General features: G+C 36.1%; 1 protein-coding gene and 1 long non-coding RNA gene across 2 annotated transcripts in view; both read left to right on the forward strand.

Moving 5' to 3' along the window:
- LOC133522882 (uncharacterized) overlaps positions 1-5,917 on the forward strand; it is a 212,076-nt gene extending 206,159 nt beyond the window's left edge. The window contains exon 2 of the long non-coding RNA XR_009800147.1: positions 5,783-5,917. This is a non-coding gene — a long non-coding RNA (uncharacterized LOC133522882). The remainder of the gene's footprint in view (positions 1-5,782) is intronic.
- Positions 5,918-7,289: 1,372 nt separating this feature from the next.
- Positions 7,290-20,298, forward strand: LOC133522873 (circadian clock-controlled protein daywake-like). Its single transcript, XM_061858336.1, has 5 exons — positions 7,290-7,439; positions 9,029-9,266; positions 14,481-14,611; positions 15,102-15,251; positions 19,420-20,298. The coding sequence occupies exons 1-5, from the start codon at positions 7,382-7,384 to the stop codon at positions 19,569-19,571; spliced, it is 729 nt and encodes a 242-aa protein (XP_061714320.1). The 5' UTR covers positions 7,290-7,381; the 3' UTR covers positions 19,572-20,298.
- The last annotated feature ends 1,619 nt before the right edge of the window (positions 20,299-21,917 follow it).

The raw sequence follows: 21,917 nt of genomic DNA on the forward strand, positions 1-21,917 counted from the left end.
GTCTATGGCAATTATTACTTAAAACAAATATGTCAAAACTCTAAGGTCATTTTCAGAACATGTTAAATATCGATAGCTCTATCGAATTGTCCTCACTCTAGTGCCGCCGCTCTAGGCTCCTACACCGCGCGGTTTGGCCAATCACAGCGCGTGAGTTGGTTGTCTGGCCACGCCTTTAATGATGTGGTGGGGGACAGTTGGAGACAGCGAGACTCGTTGAAATTATGCTTCGTTATAAATCTCCTTACTTCTTATATCTATGGATAGAGCATTACCCAATTCTATATTAGTATGAGAGCGCAACTGTTCAATTCAGTAGGTACCCTCTCGACTCCCCTGTAAATTACAAATATCAGTAAAATGAGTAACTAGATAGTCCTACAAATCAATTTCGATGACGGCAACCTCAGCAATCAAGAGTTTTTCCTTTCATAAGGCTGGCCAGGCCAAACTTGCAAAATGAGTAACTACTTGGGATACATATGGAGTATTGTAGCATAAAACACTTGTAACTGTAAGCATTTGTATCTGATTTATAGGGAAAGTAAAAAAGCGAGATGGCAAGTCTTCTTACGCTTATTACTCTTAGTCTTATTTACGCTTTATAATGTATTAAAACTGCATCTATGCAATTAAAACTACACGAGGCCATGCGTTAAGCGAGGAATAGAAGCCTATGAAGGAACCTGATTTTCAACAGAAGGACATGATGTCACGATTCTCAGCATCGAGGGACCGACTGAAGAAGAAGAATGTATATAATGTATGTAAGACTGTCGTAGATACTGATAGATAGGGTTAAAAACGCTCCTAGTGAATCCGATCAATGCGACGGCTGTGCTACTAAACCACCTATTGTGAAATCACCCTTTTAATTATACTGAAATCCGCTGACTAGCGAGCATTAGAGGAAATTAGTTAGAGTCGGTGTTTACTTTATGAACTGTCATACCGTTTTAGCGGAGCTTGTAGGAGACACTAACAATATGAGAATGATTAACGATCTTACGTATTACTACTCCGATTAGAGATGCTTCGCGGGTATATACCCAATACCCAATCTTTATACCCAAATAAATACCGGATAGAAATTTCTGGTATTTATTAATATCTACATAAATCAATAGACAGGTAAACCCATCTTTTTGCTTGACAGACATATACCTATAAGACCTAAATATGCATATTTGGGTATGACAATTTGACAAATGTAAAAAAGATAAGGAGTTCATTGCAACAGATTATGGTAAGACATAGTTCAAGCAATCATTTCTGAACTTTTGAAATTCAGCTAAGTATAATGATTAAGGTGCCGTAGGTTCAGAGAGCGAAGTTTATAAAAAATTGTATAGCTTTTGTTTGACATGAAAAACATGATACATATTTCGCGGGGCCTTAATGATGGAAATTCGAATTGCACAAATTAAAATAATACTACCGTTTCTACAAAAAAAAATCCGGGCAGTTAAATATTGGGTATATACCTACCAGGTAAACACTCGCTCTTGGATATTTCCCCATTGAGTATCTAGTTGCGATGACTCAGGTGAAGGTCCCAATTATTGACAGTTGAATTTATGATCACCATCAATTGTATTCTGAATATTACCTACTTTTACTAAAAAGCCTATTGACTTGAATAATGTAGTGCATCGCACTCATATACTTATTAAATTGCTACAACGCGTAAAACAAAGTTTTATTGAAAAACAATAAGTTGGGGTAATCATGAGGCGTGCCGAGTTCCCGGAATCAGACTTTTGTTTAATATCACTTTTATTATTGCAAGCTTTTATTATTTAACTTAATATTTTAGTGTATATGTGTGTTACTGTAACTAACAATTTAGTGTGGGTCAAGTCTTGCAAGCTAAATTTGGCCCACTCCCCGATAACCGATTGAGCTGAAAATTTGCATACTCATGTAAGTCGGGTGACAATGTGATATTATGGTACCATCGAGCTGATCTGATTATAAAGACAGGAGATGGCCATGGGAACTCCGTGATGAAACAACGCATTTGTATTTGAGGTTTTTAAGAAAAAGTACATATATTTTGCTTTGACCCAATAGGGTATCGTTGGATAGGACTGTCAAAACGAATAAGGGTCCCTAAAACATTTTTTTGATAAAGTTATTATTTACGGAAATAGTTTCTCTGGAAGAATAAAAAAATGTGCCCCCCCCCCCCCCCCCAACCCTAACTTTGGAGACATGGGTCCAAAAATATGATTAAAAATCGTGAAACAAAAGCTTATTGAATACTTTCAATAGAACATGAACGGTTCAGAAAAAATCTCTTAGTAAAAGGACGTACAAAGCGCTGCGAATGTACTCCCTTATGCTTGTAATGTACCTACATTATACTTACTGATTAATAGCCCCCATTTGGCCTGTTGTAATAGAATGCTAACTGCTTGGCCGATTTCTTTTTAATTCAATTCAAGTCAAAAATGAACACTGTTACCTTAAGTACCTAATGGGTGCAGCATAACATGTTTTCAACTTATGCGACACTAGATGCAGCGAAATAATTTCGACGTCTTGTCAAAACAAGACTATCAAAACACTAAAGAAAAATATTACTAGTGAAAAATTAAATAAAATTGTAGCCGCCGTGCAGGTCAGGATCTCGACGACTTAAATAAAACTTCGATTTATAATGAAGTGAAGTATAATCTTCCCAAAGGTACTGGTTTACAAGAGTTCTTGCCAAAACGGTTCAATGTAGAAAGTAGGTGTTGAAAGTATGGAGGATGATGCAAGAGTGATTTGCAATATTTTACTTGATCAGTACAAAGGTTCAGATTTAAATGCTTCCAATTGGCCGCGAAACAGATTATGTGGAGCGCTCCTATTGGTGCTTTTAAAAAGCCTCCGAATAATAGCCGAGCCCGACGGCTGCGTTTAGCTATTGCATTGATTTTTATATAATATTAAGTTGCAGTCGCAACAAAAATAAAATCATTTTTGCCCTTGCATGACTCGTAGAAATATTCCTATATACTCGTACACCTCCACCATAAAACATTACAAATACAAATACTTAAGGAAGTAAATACAAAGTTTTTTTTTATAGAATAATAACAGTACCTTATTACATTTAACCTTAAAAGTATGGGCATACTAGGCACAGCCTGTTCTGTGGAGGAAATACATAATATGATTTACAGTAAAACGATGTTGGTAAGTGACATCAATGCGGTTTGAAAATAAAAAAACGGACAAGTGCGAGTCGGACTCGCCCACCAAGGGTTCTGCACTTTTTAGTGTTCGTTGGTATAGCGGCAACAGAAATACATCATCTATGAAAATTTTAACTGTCTAGCTATCACGGTTCATGAGATACAGCCTGGTGACAGACAGACAGACGGACGGACAGCGGAGTCATAGAATAGGTCCCGTTTTACCCTTTGGGTACGGAACCCTAAAAAGGAACAATTATTTATTAAACAACTAAAAAGAAAAAAATGAGGGAAATTTAAGAAAAGATAAGGGAGGGAACATAAAAGTTTCGTTTTTGTTATGTTTAAAGTCAGGAGATCCTGCTTCAACCAAATTGACACTAGTATATCAATCTCGACATATTCACGAACGTTCTCCCAGGAGCACCCTTAGAAAAGTATAGCAGTGACATGTCATTTATACACAAAAGAAAAAAGTAGAATGCTATTTTGTGTTACGCCGATAGGAAATGGTCTTGACTTCGACCGTGAAAAGTTCACCGATTTTGGCACGTTGGATTATTTCCGTCAAGTACTTGTAAACCATACATTACATTACAATGTAAACCTACAATACCTATAATGCACTTATCTACGTAGCGTAGACCCCATAGGATAGTTTCGAGTGCCCTTTTTTTTTAAATTTAAAACATGATTAATGTCCCAATTGAGTCTGTTCTCCAGTTACTGCTTCTGTCCAATTCTGTTTGCATTTCCGCATGATTTATTAAGCGGTATAATTTTTCATCCTCATTGCTTTTTATAGCGTGTTGTTGAGTGGACACTGGACGGTTTGCGTTCCAGCCATCCCATATTTATATATTTTTATTAAAAAAAACTTGTTGAAAATAAAAATAAATGTAAAAAAACTTTAATTTAACATTTAACATGACAGGTGAGCCGTATGTTTGCCACCAACATGGTATTAAAAAATAATCTAAAGTAGACTCCGTGGATTTTTGTACCGTGACAACCGTTAATTTGTATCAACAAAATGAATTATTAAATACCAAAAATTTACGAAGAATTCACATTAGTTCTGTTAAAATATCAATAGAACTCACTGAAAGAAATATTTGCCACCCTTTTTAGGGTTCCGTAGCCAAATGGCAAAAAACGGAACCCTTATAGATTCGTCATGTCCGTCTGTCTGTCCGATTATGTCACAGCCACTTTTTTCCGAAACTATAAGAGCTATACTGTTCAAACTTGGTAAGTAGATGTATTCTATGAACCGCATTAAGATGTATACACAAAAATAAAATAAAAAACAATAAATTTTGGGGGTTCCCCATACTTAGAACTGAAACTCAAAAAATCTTTTTTCATCAAACCCATACGTGTGGGGTATCTATAGATTATACACACGAATAAATGCCCTTACCAGGATTTGAACCCGGGACCATCGGCTTCATAGGCAGGGTCACTACCTACGAGGCCAGACCGGTCGTCATCAAATGACAATTGCTATTTCTGTACGACACCGCAGCATAAAGTTAATAAAATGCTCTGTGTAATAAATAAATAAATAAATAAATAAATAAATAAATAAATAAATATTATAGGACATTATTACACAAATTGACTAAGTCCCACAGTAAGCTCAACAAGGCTTGTGTTGAGGGTACTTAGACAACGATATATATAATATATAAATATTTATAAATACTTAAATACATAGAAAACACCCATGACTCAGGAACAAATATCCATGCTCATCACACGAATAAATGCCCTTACCAGGATTTGAACCCGGGACCATCAGCTACAGCTACAGCCACTAGGCCAAACCGGTCGTCAAAAAATACAATTTCTATTTTAATCTGCGAAATCACCATTAGTTGGTTGCGATAGAAACAAAGTGACAACCCCGCTAATCCGACTCCCCGCACCTATCGTGGCAGACCCCACTTCAAACAGCGGGCACATTGACGAACAGAGCCAACTTTACGTGTCCCACTATATAAACGTATGCACATACAGCTGTCAAGTTTGAAAAATATTTCTGATCTATATATATGGATAGGTCTTAAAAAATGATATTGAGGTTTTTTATATCATTTTTTTCTAAACTGAATAGTTTGCGCGAGAGACACTTCCAAAGTGGTAAAATGTGTGTCCCCCCCGTAACTTCTAAAATTACAGAATGAAAAATCTAAAAAAAATATATGATATACATTGTTATGCAAACTTCCACCGAAAATTGGTTTTAACGAGATCTAGTAAGTAGTTTTTTTTTAATACATCATAAAATTAAAAAAAAAAATTTTTTTTTCATCAAACCCATACGTGTGATATGAACCCATCTATGGATAGGTCTTTAAAAATGATATTTATGTTTTTAATATAATTTTTTTCTAAAGTGAATAGTTAGCGCGAGAGACACTTCCAAAGTGAAAAAATTTGTGTCCCCCCCCCTGTAACTTCTAAAATAACAGAATGAAAAATCAAAAAAAAAAATTATGTAATACATTACCATGCAAACTTCCACCGAAAATTGGTTTGAACGAGATCTACTAAGTAGTTTTTTTTTTAATACGTCATAAAATTTTAAAAAGTTTTTTTTTTTCATCAAACCCATACGTGTGGGGTATCTATGGATAGGTCTTCAAAAATGATATTTAGGTTCCTAATATCATTTTTTTCTAAACTGAATAGTTTGCGCGAGAGACACTTCCAAAGTGAAAAAATGTGTGCCCCCACCCCCCCCCCCCTCCCCCTGTAACTTCTAAAATAACAGAATGCAAAATCTAAAAAAAATATATGTTATACATTACCATGCAAACTCCCACCGAAAATTAGTTTGAACGAGATCTAGTAAGTAGTTTTTTTAAATACGTCATAAATGGTACGGAACCCTTCATGGGCGAGTCCGACTCGCACTTGGCCGCTTTTTTCTAGTTGTTTTGCTATATAAACGTATTTTTTCACACAACATTTCGTCATGTTTGACAGTTGTTGTTGTCGACGGTCGAAACGAGACTGGGAGCCAAACTGATGCTCAAGCCGTTCGAGCATTACTTTTGTGGGGGCATTTTTTAGGCTGATTGTGAATCCAGTTAATTCTACTTACATCAATGACAGGAATAATCAAACTCGAAAGAAGAAGAAGCATATAATAAATTTACTAGCAAACCATAAGATACATTACAAATTTTAAAAATAAAATGACTATTCGAACACTTCACTCACACATGCATAAGGGGCTAAGATTTTTACTTATAGCTGGTCCAAACCTAGACCTATCAAGTCATCACGTCTCTATCAAAGATTATAAAAAAAAAAATCGGATTATCTCGGACTATTTATTTCATCTTATATATAGATAATGATTTCTCCATTTAGAATTTAATTTTAAACTAATTTAAATTTGATTTAATCAAGCTTTGTAAATAAGTCACTTGTGTCCAAAAAACATAATTAGCTACTAGTCTAATATGGTAGTCACCCTACGCAAAAAGAACCAGTCTGGTAATAATAGTTCTAGTCGTGATAATTAGTTTGTCTTTCGTTATTGCAAAATTTTGACCCTTGGCAAAAAAAATCACGTCAACTCGTCTGAGAGACTATTCTGGTAATAAACTCATCGAATCATACAATGTATCCTTTTTGTGCAAATGATCATAGGTGTTCATCACTGCCACGTTAAATTATATTCAACGCTCCATAACGACTGTAATAATACCTAATCCATCGTAATATCAGGCATAAGGAGCCCCGATTAAATTTTTAAAAGTAATTTACGTCATCAGATGCGTCACTAAAGTGTCATGTCTACTGTAAATGTGGTTTTAACACAAGGTCATAAAGTTGCTAAGTCTCATAAACTCTTAATACGATAAAGCGGAGATTCTGCGATCGTATATCATTGGCAATATAATCCTATGCCATTCCGTGCAGCGCATACATTGGATGCTTCATTAGATTTTATTAATTTCAGCACGTTCTAACCGCTCAATAAACAGCAAACATGACAACAAGTCATGGAAACGCAATGTTTTGTATTATGCTCTCGTGCATGCATTGTTTACGTTTGCGTATGGGCGTGTGTGGTTGATGAGTGCCCTGGAACATGTAATTTTACAACATTAGTAGTTTATAAAACCGAGTAGCAAAGCAACTGAAAGTGTAGCCTGTCTTCAAGTGCTGTTGGGAGCATGCTAGCACTGTGCCTGTTATTGTGCGTTCTGGCGTCTGCCACCGGCTTGGGTCTACGTGAGTGTTAATTAAATTTGACGCATGCTGTTCTATTTCCCTTCCCCTTGAAGTAGTCTGAAGGACTGTTAAAAATGCAACTACGCTGAAGAGCAACGAGAATAGGTCATTTTAGAAATTTGAATAGCCTTCTGCTAAAGATCCTCAATAAATAGACACCTTACCTTTTTTCTGAATATATTATAAACAAGCTCTTGCCCGCGATTTCGTTTGGGTGTAATTAATTTGGGTAGCTTAATTTTTTATCCAATCTTTTATTGATTCCCCATATAAACTTCCACTCCCCTTTCACCTTCTAAAGGTCAAAAATGAATAAACATTGTTTACTTCTTACGAAAAGTTAAGGCCCAGTAAGTTCGTGTTCTTCTCTCAAACATGATATTGCCGATTTTTAGAATAGATTTCTAAACTGCACTTTAAAAAATTTAAAGTGCCATTCAAATCGACAGATCCCTCGAAAAGGCCTCAATATTGCTAATATTTTTTTGGGATGCGTGATTGTGATCTTAAAAAGTACTTTTCAAAAACTCCGCTCTACGAACCTACTGCACCTTAAACGATAAAAGTCTTGTAGGTGTCCAGTTTTTGACAAATTATTGAATCTCTTTGCAAATGTCCACCCCCTTACATCTGTAGATAAAAATAATTATTTTCCTATCCTTTCCCACGGCTCAAACTATTAGGTATATCCATACCAAATTTCATTCAAATCGCTTCAGCTTCCTTCCACCTTCCACAGCACACTTCCACCCCCTTTTTTAACGAATGAATTCGGAGGTGAAAACTATTTTATGTCCTTCCCAGAGACTCAAATTATCTCTATGCTAAATTTCAACGAAATAGGTTCAGCGGTTTAAGCGAGAGCGTAACAGACGGACTCACTTTCGCATTTATAATATATTTCGTGTCATCCATAATGACGCGCAGATTTGTCAAATCTAACCTTTATTAACATGACCTTACGTATCAAGGCACGCGTCTTCGTGAATGTCACGATCTAAAGTAAGGACGTTTTATTACTAATAAATACTGAGATCATAATGTCAACGGGTATCGTAAATATTCAAACGTAGGTAATATAGTACACTCGCTCAAGTAAGCTAAGGTTATTTTTAATGATTGTTGTTTGCCTTAGCTATAATATGAAATCTATGTCATTGTAAGTGTAATACCAACGAGCCGACAGATAATCAAATTCAATAAATTTATAGGTTATTTGCGATCCGCATAATGACTAATGACTTACACCCCCTTTCGCTCTTCTTCTTTCTTTTTCTTTCTTTTAATTCCCTTTATTTATGACAACTGTGTATATCAAACAGGATCGAGAAGATTTCACATATCTATCGTAACGTAATAAAAAAGACATGCAGGAACAAAAATAAACAAAAGTATTGACTTCTAAATAATACGAGCGCCCATGTGCCACAAACAATTAGACACTTAATATTTTTTAAAAACAACCCACCGCGCTTTTGATGGTCGTATAAAAATCTGAGTTTGGCCTGCTTTTTCTTTTTTTTATTTCACCAAAAAGACTAGAGGGCACCTACATCCTTTCTAATCAACGATTTTTTTTTATATTTCAGCCGATTACATACAGTCTTGTTCAAGAAATGACCCAAATTTAAACGCGTGTGCCCTGAAATCTGCGAGAGAATCTCTACACCAGTTCTCCATGGGTGACCCGAACAGGGGTCTAGACCCGCTGGACCCGCTTTTCGTGCCTGTGATGACAGTCTACGTTCCCAATGAAAACGGCCTTAAACTTGTCTTTAGTGATAATTCCTTTAGCGGGCTTTCAGTGCTGCGACTTGATGATTTGAAGTGAGTACATGAATCGGTATGGTGTGATCTTCTCTGACTGAGTTTTTATATTTTTTTTACAGACATTGTTCCTTCCTATATGTAAACTATTCTAAAACCCAACCTCCTTTTTTATAATCAGTCACAAAAACTTATATTTGACTTAAATAGGTTGTATATAAAATAGTGTCCCTTGAATACATTTTTTCATACTATACATCCCGTTACAGTCATACTACAAGGGATAAAAAAAATCGGAACGAAAGAATTCCTAAAAGTGACTTCATAAAATTTACTAAATCAAAAAAAAGCCTAAAGTTTTCGTAAAAGCCTAAATATGTTATTTGCCTTGTAGTAGTTAATTATGTATTAAGGATGGTAAACAAAAAAAATACGAAAGAGAGCGAATTGAAGTCCGAATTCGAAAGCGATGTGGGTAATGATAATGACCAATGCACACACGTTTCATACGACGTTTTTCAACACACTTGCGAGGAAAAAACAAAACTTATGAATTAGATTTTTTTTTTGTCAAAACAGTAAAAGTACAGTTTTCAAAATGGTGACTTGCAGTTTTAACATCGAATAATTGCACCAAAGCTTGCTGGGCTTGTAGGCTATTCATTGAAGTATGCTACCAACACGTTTTTCAAGAAAGACTGGACTTTTTGCTGATTTTCCATTGAATAAAAGTTTCATATGCCGCCAATTATTTTTCACGCGATTTTGATGGTAAAAGGCGAATGGTCGTTCTCGGCTCTTGCCTCTATTAGTATTACTGGCAGCGTCAATTTTATGTGTTCTTATGAAAATGACATTTTCGTCAATATATAAACTAAAATCATGCAAAACTATTCCAATTTTATGACAAATACGGAAAATAGCTGGCGAGTTATTTTTTTACGCACGATTCCAATTCCAAGGCGCGAACGAAACAGACAAACAGCCAATTAAAAAAAATTAAAAAAGGTAATATATTCGTATTTCTATTCGACGGATGGAGACCAAATCGATAAAATGTTATGTTTATTCATTAATGTAATTCACGATATATTAATCTATAAATTATGTTTGGTGTGATAAAACCTCTTTGAACTAACATTTGAAACCTAATAGTTGGTTAAAAAAATGTATTACTCGACCAAATTAAGAAGGCTCCGTTTTTCCATGCATATTATTAGCAATCAGTTACCTTCTTAACTTAGTCGGATAATATAATGAAAAAGCACGCGTGTTTAATATCTAGGATTATGAGCCAAAAATCGGTGGAATAAATAAATCGTCGTTATGAGCAAGTGTGTTGAAAACACCTTTTACGAGCAAGTGTGATAAAAATTGTTATTTCGAAGGTAAGTTACATTGTTTTGCCTGATACCTAGTCGCGTTTTTGTTCATACAACAATAGAAATAGGTACACAATCGGCAGTAAGCAAACACAATCTGCCTCATTAATGGGTAGGCAGTTCTAATTTACAGAATTAGTATGTCCTGAACAACGTGACAGTTAATACTGCGCTATTCAACGTTACGAAAGGTTTGCTCTTAATGGAACTGAAATCAAGTAATTTAAATGAGACATTACAATATACGTTACGCAACCATGTAGGCCTCGAGGACTCTTTCATGAGTACCCATTAAACTTTTATTACTACGTATAGAAGAGGCACAGAGAACTAGTACTTTGTGCCATGAGTTGTTGTTTTGACAACAAACTAGAAGCGGAGCGTGAATCTCGCGACCCAAACGCGTAAGCGCCATGAATTTTTACGGCGCTTACGATGTGTTGGCGCTTAAGTGAAGTTAATAAACTAGCAAATAAATAGACTGTAGTCGGGTTTGGAACCTCTCAGTCTTCGGAGAGACGTTGGCTCTCTGTGCCTTTTCTACCGTCTGAACAATGGACAATTGAGGAAAAGGGAAAAGAACTTTTTGAATTGGTGCCACCGTCGCGTTTAATCACCGCACCTCCGGTCAAAGAAACAAAGTTCTTCCTCACTTTTTCGACACGTGGCAATTCAAGAACAAGCGGGCATCTCACTCGTTTTTGCCCAGAACGTGTAAGTTGTGGAATAAGCTACCTTCTGAGGTGTTTCTCTTGCGCTATGACATGGGGTTCTGCAAGAAGCAGGTATTTAGGGTTCTCAAAGGTTGGTAATGCATAAGTGTCTCCTCCGATGTCGCTTATAGCCATGGGCGGCTCGTCTGCTCGTTTACTGCCTATTACATAAAAAAAGCACGGCAAAATCTATAATAATGATAATTATATTAATAAAATTAGTAGCATGACTGGCAATGTTTAGCTGTGGCAATAATGACAACATTTATTCAATTGTCACTTCATCGTCGCCCTAAAGAAAGAAAGGCACCAAGATCTTCCTCGATCCATTTTCCTAGACACGTTTTTGGAGGCAAGAGTGCAGTCTACTTTCGCGTATGTCTCTGGCCAAAGCGACTTGATAGTATCTTTGCTCTGACCATCGGCCACGTAGTTTACGCAGTATACAACAGATGGAACAGTGTTTTGCTTAACGAGACTTGTCGATCGGAATTGTATGCATGGGCTTATCTTTACTTTTTTAGATCTATGCTTATGAATCGATGAAACTAGGTAGCGTGCATACTATATTCTGGAGAGAAGTACCGCAAAATATCGTAATGTCTTGCTTTTTCGTTACCTATATTTATGATATATTTTACACATTAACAGCCACACAATTAAATTCGATTAAGGCTGCATTTCCACCAGAGATGTGTAACAAGGGATGTGTTGCATGATTTTAAGAACCAATAGAATCACTTCATTTACCTGTCCTTGCTCAGCGTATCTCTAGTGGACAGTATTCTATTCCTAACTATAACCTAAAGCATTTCATTTTTCCATTTGCTTAATGGCCCTGCCAGTTTTTAAAAACTTAGAATTTATATTGATATTATACTTATAACATGTATCAGATCTGCAAGCCTATGAAAACCGCAAATAATGAAAAGATAATATTTTAATTATTTTACCTATATTTGTTCAGTTCAAGGAAGAGTAGACTGTACAAACATGGGAGGAAGTAATTCCATTAACACTTTCCAGCCACCGTTATGGTTACCATAACGGGTAAATACTGCAAATCATGGCTACAACGCTATAATTAGACTTACGGTGCAACTTCTGAAAAAATGTTTACTTAAGAAGGGACGTAAAACCAGGAAATTAGAAGAACAAAAAGACGGCGCGCCGCGCAGTACATGCGACGGAAGATATAGCCATCGTGCGGGTTTTTTCTATCCCAATTATTCTGAATATAAACTTCTATTTCAAATTTTGCTCGTCAGGTGCTTTAGCTGGCTGTTTTGTACTAAAATTATACGGCTATTTTAAAATGCAGGGTAACGACAGCTGAAAATAAATAAAAATTACGGCCTGATTCGAACTCAAACGTTTCGTAAGTTAAACGTTTCTTCAAACAAAAACGTTACTTTTGAAACTGACATATTCAATCCATAACTTATTTTTTTGCCTTATCTTAAAATTCAAATTAGGCCGTTAGACATGTTTTAGCATTTTTTTCTATCGAGACAACATTAACGTTTTAAGGTTTTGGTTACTGGGAGTTTTCCCTTGTAAATATAATTTCCCGTGTGATTTTTTCCGTGGCCCAATACATATAAATATAAAAAACCATGATCAAATATAAAAAAAACGGCCAAGCGCATGTCGGGCCATGCTCAAAGTAGGGTTCCCCAGTTACCCGTCCGACAAAATAGACTTTTCTCAGCTCAACCCCCACTCTCGAGGACTTTTAGTATGTTTATCTGGAGAGCACTAGACGCACTAGACTTAAATCGACCAGGATATGGACCGTGATTAGTTTTTGTATTGTCTTTTGTTTTGTTTAAGCGTTGTCGGAAGCTCGAAAATAATACAAAAGGTAAGGTAAAGTATTCCGGTAGATTTAAGTCTAGTGATAGAAAAATTAAATATATTGGTTTTTTACCACCACAGGAAGAGTTATGATAAATATATGTTATGTATGTATAATGTGGGTGTGTTTGTGTTCCATCATGGCGTTGAAGGCTGAAATATGAAAAAGGGTCAATAGACTCGTCTTCATGATGTTATATCGATTTTTCAACCGATCTTGAAAGAGATGAAGGTTTTTGTTACGAAAAAAAACCTAGTGTGGTAAGTTTAAATGATTTGCTTATTAAAGCAAGTTCCCTTTTCATCCCATGAATTTATTCCTTTCATAACGCTGATGCTACGCTCTATAACGAACTATGTGCCTAACGACGTCACGACTCACGGACAATTAGCTCTGCTCTGGCTCTTTTAATTACGAATATTACGAAAACGCCTTCGTAAAGGTCGTTTAAATAATTAAGCACAAAGCCTTGATTCATTGAACGGTGGCCTAAAGGGTTAATGAGATGAAAAATGATTCGAAGCACTGTGATACGTTTGTGAGGGTATTGACAAAGCATTGGGTGTTATGTAATTAGGCTAACAGCCCGATTCGAACTTTAAGATACGTGAAACATTTGCTAAAGATACGATATACGGATTAGACACGGATTATAGACATATCCAATCCATATCGTAATTACCTTTAGGAAATTTTTGACGTATCTTAAAGTTCGAATCGGGCTGTTTGACATGTTTTCGTATTTTTTTTTATATCGAGCCAACACTAAGCTTTTCAGGTTTTGGTTACTTGGAGTTTTTACTTGTAAATATGTAGGTATGCATTTTGCCATGACATCTGCTCTTGATTAAAATGTGTAAAAATTCAATATAAAACCTCAATTTTGCAGTGATATGCGTAGTTTGTTCGTAATAAAACGAGAGGATTTTGTTGTTTTTTATGTAGTATGAGTAGAACCATAAATTCATTTCGATTAATTGATGATTCTACTCACACTACAATCAATTTGCAAAGTAGTCATTCAATCATATTATATGCCTACGCACTATCATGTTGCTTAGACCGAATTTAGAATTTCAAACAGGTTTTCGGTTTGTTTGAATTATTGTGAAACCAATTCCACATTCGTTATCGACCCTCCATAAAAACAGATAATTTATGTGTCTGTCTGTGACATTGTAGCTCCCCAACGGATAAACCGATCTAATTTTTTTAATCAATGTGTTATCTATCGAGATGATTTTTATATTTATAGGTTTATACTTACTAGGTGGTACTATTTTTAATTTTGTCAACCATAACATAACGTTCGCATTTGCAGGTTTGATCTCAACAAGAAAATGATAATAGCCGATGCTTTGGTAAATTTGGACGTCACTAGCAAATATGATCTCAGTGGGAAACTACTGGTAATTCCTATCAAATCGTCTGGCGATTCCTCTATTAAGCTTAGTAAGTAAAGTTATTTATACGAGTATTACTGTATTAAGCTCAGTTGGCAATGAATATATTCCTACGTGACAAACATACGACGTGCCGACGCGTTAGTGGCAATGTCAAAGGTACTTAGTATCGTCATAACCAGCCTAGTACCGCATTTGCAATCCTGTTCTCAGAAACACCTTTAGCATTATACAATCCATGGCTCATATACAACCTGCTTGCATGCATTTTTGCAGTTTGCTGCAACATAATATATGATGCCCGAATTTTCTGCTTCCATCCGTAATCAATGATTCCATTACACATTTGCTTCTCCTTCGTGTTATTTAAAATCTCTTGCTCTATGTAGTCACGTGTAACATTATATATGGGAATTGACGTGACATCTAATGTGGCGGGTATTCGTTCCATAATTAATATTCTGATTTTTATCTTAGTGCATCCTATGGCATTAATATTGGAGCTGAAACTGGTCATTTTTATTCTTACACTTTTTCAGAAAATGCAAATCTTCACATTCGCTTCTGGTACGAGCATGTCGATGGCGACGATGGAAAAATTCATTGGAAAATAACAAAACACGATATTCAATATGAAGTGGAAAAGGCTAGTTTTCGTCTAGAAAACTTATTGAATGATAAAAATATTGGTAATTTATTTTTATCATTATACGAGGATATTCATTTCAAGCCTTTATTTACACGTGGTAATGCGTCACTGTGCTCATCTAAACACAGTTGCAATTATCGTATTGCGTTGCGTCTGTCAAAATGAATGGGTTGCGGTCACGCATTACCGCGTGGTCGCGTCAGTAAGAACAAAGTAAGCACCACAGTGTAAGGATTGAAGACAGTAAACTTACCTCTAAATATATTGTAGATAAATGGTCATTCGGTTTCTGCTGCCATTCCTACTGCGGAAGTTTGCCACGTGAAGGCTTAAAAATAGCAAACTCAACATATTAATCCATAAGTTATACATATAGCTGGTCTAACGCGAATTTTTTTTATTTATTTCCGACGTTTCGAGCAAGTTACGCTGGTTTTGATCACGGACAAATTACTGATGTTCCAGCAAAATTATAAAACAGAGATTTGTGTAATTACCCAACGAATACTTATAAAATAAAATAAATATGATTTAAATGCCTAATATATTATAATATTATTATTATTGAGCTTAACGCAGGACTGGTCGATGTGTAAGATTGTTCAATATTTATTCATTTATTTATCTATCATGACATGCTTACAAATGGTTCCAAACGGTCACCTTTTCGTCAATGAAGTCGAACTCTTTCACTGCACTGTGGTCAAACAGTCAATAAACCTCGATAGAAAATACGAGCAAAACGTGAAATGAATCGTAACAATATTACAAAAGTAACTTGGTCACATCATGTGATAAATAGCCGTAAAATCGGTTTTCGGTAAAAAAAGGGCTCCGTGATTTATGATTCATAGCCGCCTCGGGAACATTTGAACACCGATAACAGTAAAATTGGACGATTTATGAACAAAGTAAGCGTATTGATGGACAAAACAACAAGTCTGCATGTGAGTTTAGTTAATTGGCGATAGATATTGCAAGGGATTAAGCCAAATACATGTACATAATAAAGACTGCTAGTAGTACTGATTTAGTAACAAAGTCACGCTTAATGCACGCCATCCTCCTATAATAAACAACAGGAAACGCGTTAGGATGAGAAGAAGCTCTGCTTAACATCGTAAAATCAATAACATCTATATACACCGTGCGCCTATTAAACCCGACAGATTTTAAAAGTGTGTTCTTGACCGCATTTAGGGACTAAAATGCATAAAAAGTTTCCTGAAATCGATCTGGTTTTAGAGATAATGTCATTTGTTAGATGTAAAAAAAAAAAGTTTCATGTGCAGAAAGAGCATTTTATTTTTTTTAATTTGATTAAAACTTGTATTGCTCCTTATGACCTCAGGACTGCGTGGTTAAAATCTGTCGGGCTTAATAGGCCCACTGTGTACATATAATAAGTAAGTAAGTAAGTAAATATTCTTTATTGTGCACCATACATTTAAAAATAGACAGGAAATGAAAAAAACACGTAAAAGTTAGGTAACAACAGGCGGTCTTATCGCTAAGAAGCGATCTCTTCCAGACAACCTTTGGGTAGCAGGAAACAATGAACTTACAACATTGAACGGGTAGTGCCGATATACATATAATTCAACAAAATGAAGACGCAAACAATATAATACATACCTACATACTAATAAAATAAATACATATATACATACATTATATATTATACAATCATAAATAAAGGCAAGTTAAGGCAGCGAAAGGTAGTGAGTCTTCAAAAGATTTTTGAAAACGGGAAGGGATTTAGCACGTCTAATGTCTAATGGCAAAGCATTCCACAACCGAACAGCACGAAAAGAAAAAAAGTTGCTATAAAATTTTGATGATGAAGGTGGTGGAGCAAGGAGATGCATCTCCGCACAGCGGACCGAGGAAAGATAGTTGAAACGCTTTTTAAGATATAGAGGGGTGGAGGGGTTGAAAAGAATGTTATAAAGAAGTACAAGAATATGAGAGTTACGGCGATGACGAATAGGGAGCCACTTGAGCTGGGTACGAAATTCAGAGACGTGGTCATATTTGCGTAATCCAAATATGAATCTTATACAGACGTTTTGAAGGCGCTCAAGTTTATTTAGCTGGTCCTCTGTAAGATCAAGATAGCAAATATCGGCATAATCCAATATAGGGAGAAGAAGAGATTGAGCAAGCGCAATTCTGGTAGCGAGCGGCAAGAAGCTACGAAGCCTGCGAAGTGACCCCAGAGATAATAATTAGTGAGATATCGTTAAACGGAGAATAAGTGCTGAACATGTGGGGCAGAAACCTTTCCGAGTAGTTCTTAGTACCTACTAACTAGTATTATAACGACAAGAAATGCAGCAAAAAATATAGAAGCAATCATTGGGATTCGGTGGTTTTCAAAGTTTGGCAAATAGTCTATATTATTTACATGTCTCTAGTTTTAACGATTATTGTTGACTGGCGGTGGTGCAAACAAAGCATTGGTGGTTTTATTCAGTACGCATCAACTGTTGTGTACTTCAAACATTGTGTTTGAAAGGATTTATTTGCGAAAACAACATTATTGAACGCACATTCTGGTACAACATTATTATTAAGTACCTACAGGAAGTTGTTTACAGTGAAGTTGGTTTTTTAAACATGATTCAGATTAACTAATAATTTACATGTCTACTAATTATGAGGATAGTGAACGCCCACTTTTCATACAAACTTAGGACTAACGTTTGTATGGACTTCCCCATTTTCCTCCCTGAAAATAATGTTGCATTATTTTCCACACACACGAAGGAGCACAGCTGTTGTTGATATACATCAAATTTAAAATATTTTTTAAATGCTAATAACGTTTGTATGGAGAAGCGATCACGTAACTTCGTCCACTTATGTAAGTGTGTGGTTATGTTGAGTCACGAAAATTTGATTCGGACTAACGTAATGATGTTGTAGAAATTGTACGAATTCGATACGATACCTAAAGTTTTGTTACATTAAAATATTACTATATTTACTATTATTCTTTTTAATGTCCAAGCGACAAGCCTCAAAAATACGCACTACCTTTTCACCAGTTCCATCTGGAATTTGGATCCTATAGCTTTTAAATATTTTTGTAATAGACTCCCGTAGACCAGAGGGGCGATTTTTGAACTTCGAGTGCTCGATTTCGTGTAATCCCCTTCAATTTATCTCCACTACTAGGCATTTAAATTATACTAATATAATTGAAAAGGAGTGGTCAATATTACTAGATTCCTAATTTCTATTGCTCGTATTTCTAAAATATCAATTCGCCGTTTTCCACAGATTTTTGAGTGACGATTTTGAGCGCTCGAAATTTAAAAATCAGCCCCCAGGCTTTGTTCTCTAATATATATGTTTTTTTTTATCCAGAGAATTAAATCTTGGCTTGCCGAGGGATAGTAATTTTCCTAAATAAACTTGTCAAATTGATTCATATTTAAGTTTGGGGAGAAGGATTCTGGTTGTTCTCGATATGAGCTTTGTTGAAATGTCCATTTTTTATTCTTTATCCGGAAAGGTTAAACTCAAGCGTCTACACGGTATTTTGTTACACTGAGACAGGTGATTTAATTAAAATAAAACACTTATTCGCAGATAAAGGGTTCAGTGACCCTTTAATTTTTTGTGAACTGAATTTGCCGCTTCTTTAGATATTTATGCTGATATCGCACAAATATTGGTAACCTTGTTTAGGTTAAAAAAAGTAGATCAATGAACTTCCAAAAAAAGGTGCGTAAATTAGGAACTCCTTAAGAGGCATATTATACAGGATGTTAATTTAGTCATGTATGGGAGAGTCAATTTTTTTTCGCGTATTTGGGGTTGGTCTCATAGTAAAAGTTGCTCAGCATGACCTACATATTCACCTCATAGATTATTGCAGGTGAATAAATTAACAGCCTATATTTAGGCAAGGGATGACAATATCGAATAACCAAAAGGCATTTTATATTCTTTATTAATTTGTGGCGGCCTGCTCGGTCCCTTTGTTATATATTATATATAAATATATAAAACTTTATAAGATAAATCATAATCTCTAGGTACAATTAACTATGTGTCAGAGTTTATGGCTACACTAGGTACTTTATGCTTATGATATTTTAGTCACTGATGGTAGTGACGACCGACTTCAGGGCAAGTTACCCCTTTTATTATCTTTTAGGTGCTTTTTTTATTAATTATAATCTTCTTACATTTTACAGGAGACCAAGTGAACCGGTTCCTAAACGAAATGTGGCGAGAGATAGTAGCAGACGTGGGCCCGTCCATCTGTCAGTCTCTGAGCGCGGCCGTAGTCCAAAACCTGGACAAACTTCTTGCTCAAGTTCCCTACGACGACCTTTTACCAGAATAAAATTAATAAAATATAGTATGGCCAGGAATTCGTGTAGCTAAAAAGAGTGGCCAATTAATAAAAGAAGGTGTGGAAGTTATGACCCATTACAACGCCTGATTCTATTCGTTATAATTTTGAATTTTGCGCCTTTTCCTAGTGAACGCCACGAACCGCTCGGTCACTTCATTTAATGAAGGCGATAAGCGGCAAAGGCGAGCTTTGAGCAGCCCAGCGAGATGATGATATGTAACTTAACTCTCGTTGCCACTGATTCTGCTTGCCGTCGCCACACAATTGTTTGGCTGGACTAAATCTACGCAAGCGCTACTTATTGGTGGCAGCATGGTTGTATTTTTATTTCCTGTCACTATGCCTATCACTTTCGCACTTACAGACTTGTTAGAACGTGACAGGCTTGGTGACAGGCGATAAAAATACGACCGTACAACCACCGCATGTACGTACAACCAAGGTCAAAGATATCGATGCGTTCGAATGGCCAATTCTTTGTTTATCTTCTTCAGCTGTAAATCTTGGGAGAACTATGTGGACTTACCCTAATCTTATCTTTGAATTTACACATCATAAACAAAAAATTTATATTTAGATACACTTATTGTCCTATTCTTAAGAGCATGTATGTAAATATTTTATGGCATTCTGCCTAATATCTAATACTGTTATCATTGAACTTGATTGTGTACTGGCACGAGATTTTTACATAATAATAATTACAGCACCTCAATTGCTTCTTTATTACCGCTAATGTATCAAACTAAGGATTCCCTTCACCCATGCGCAGGACTAAAGATAAATTATTTCAATTGTCTACGACTGTATTGTCGTATCGCATTGTCGCGGGACATGTAATACAGCGAGTATTTTTGATACGAACACATAATCAAAGGCCAGTTAGTTGAGGCTGTAAGTAAAACACTTTCATAGGTTTTATAAAAAATGGACGACTTTTATTTGCTCATACAAAATAATTCAGCAAGCAATGTATCACTACTTTGTTTTAACTCAAAACGACTCATTAATGAAGTGACGTCACAACTGTTACAAGTGATCATGACGTGCGAAATACATTCCCGCTCGAAAAAAAAAAACAAAAAATAATTATGCTCTGGTACTGAATACTAAACTAAAAAAAATCTTTCATAATTGTTTTATAGCAAAAAAACCTACGTCTAGTTTATTTAAGTTTGAGGTTATATAAAAAATACACACTGTGTATCCAAGACATCGATATCAAAATTTCTCGCGGCAATGCCATAGGCAGCCGGTAGCAATTTGGCGTAGCAAAATTGCCAGCCGTCGAAAATTTAAATTTTTTCAACAAAAAATAACATTGACATTGACATTGACCGAGTCAATCCGGCCGGCAGATATTTACGACTGATATTTAACCTTTAACAATGACGTGCGTGTGATTGGATATATTTTAAGAGGATTAGCAAAAGTACTCACACACGTGGCATGCCAAAGCAAGCTGTGGCCTTTCGTCCAAGGAACAAGCGTAAGACCATCCGGTCTCTTACCATCTAAACGACTGCCCTGGGGCTCCATGATGTACGGGACATTCGCCGAGACCAAAGCTCGCCTTATCAGATCGTTGATAGCTCAGTTCCTGGGTATCCCACCCACGCACCGCAAACAGCTCAGCCTATGGAGTCCATCTGCCTCTACCATTACCCCACACGTACACTGATGAGGCTCGCACACCTTGCTTCCAATTCTCAGTGCCACCGCCATCCGCAACGTGTCATTATCGAGCAATGTTCCGGTTCTCTGACAGCCTTCAGTCTGGCCACGTCCTTCCCAATGACACCCTCCACCAGGCCTTGACGCAAATCATGGCACAAAATATCGTCCCACTGTCTATCCCGTATCTCGTGTCCGTGTGTCTGTCTCTGTCCCGTATATTTGTCCGCGATAATGTCGCGTTTGGCCGAACCAATGTTGATGCGGTTTTCAAAAAAGCGTTTGTTACATTCTGGAGAAGGTTAAGATGAAATTTTGTAACTAACCCACTGAAAAGTACAATTTTATATACAGCGTGTATTTTTAATATTACCTCAAATTTTAACCAGACGTAGGCATTAGTGCTATGCACCGATGTTGCATGAAAAAAACTCTTAACTAATTTCTTTTTTTTTTCCTATAAAATAATTCAGCACGCAATGTATCGCTACTTTGACTTACTGGCGATGGCATGACGTCATAACTGTCACTTCAAGTGATAACTTTTATCTGCTGTCAATAATAAAAAGCCGACATTGACTTTGGTATAAGTTTGTATTAAAATAAAAATCATTACGATTTACACGTCTGAGGTGGCGATTTTCCACATGTCGACCTTGA

This window comes from Cydia pomonella, chromosome 11 (genome assembly GCF_033807575.1).
Source record: "Cydia pomonella isolate Wapato2018A chromosome 11, ilCydPomo1, whole genome shotgun sequence".
In the NCBI taxonomy this organism is placed as follows: Eukaryota; Metazoa; Arthropoda; class Insecta; order Lepidoptera; family Tortricidae; genus Cydia; species Cydia pomonella.

What these genes read in the sequence shown, in the direction of transcription:
- LOC133522873 (XM_061858336.1), top strand. Translation starts at nt 7,382, where the DNA reads ATGCTAGCACTGTGCCTGTTATTGTGCGTTCTGGCGTCTGCCACCGGC. An exon ending in TGCCACCGGCTTGGGTCTAC is followed by an intron (nt 7,440 to 9,028) that starts GTGAGTGTTAAT and finishes TTTATATTTCAG; the next exon opens with CCGATTACATACAGTCTTGT. An exon ending in CTGCGACTTGATGATTTGAA is followed by an intron (nt 9,267 to 14,480) that starts GTGAGTACATGA and finishes TCGCATTTGCAG; the next exon opens with GTTTGATCTCAACAAGAAAA.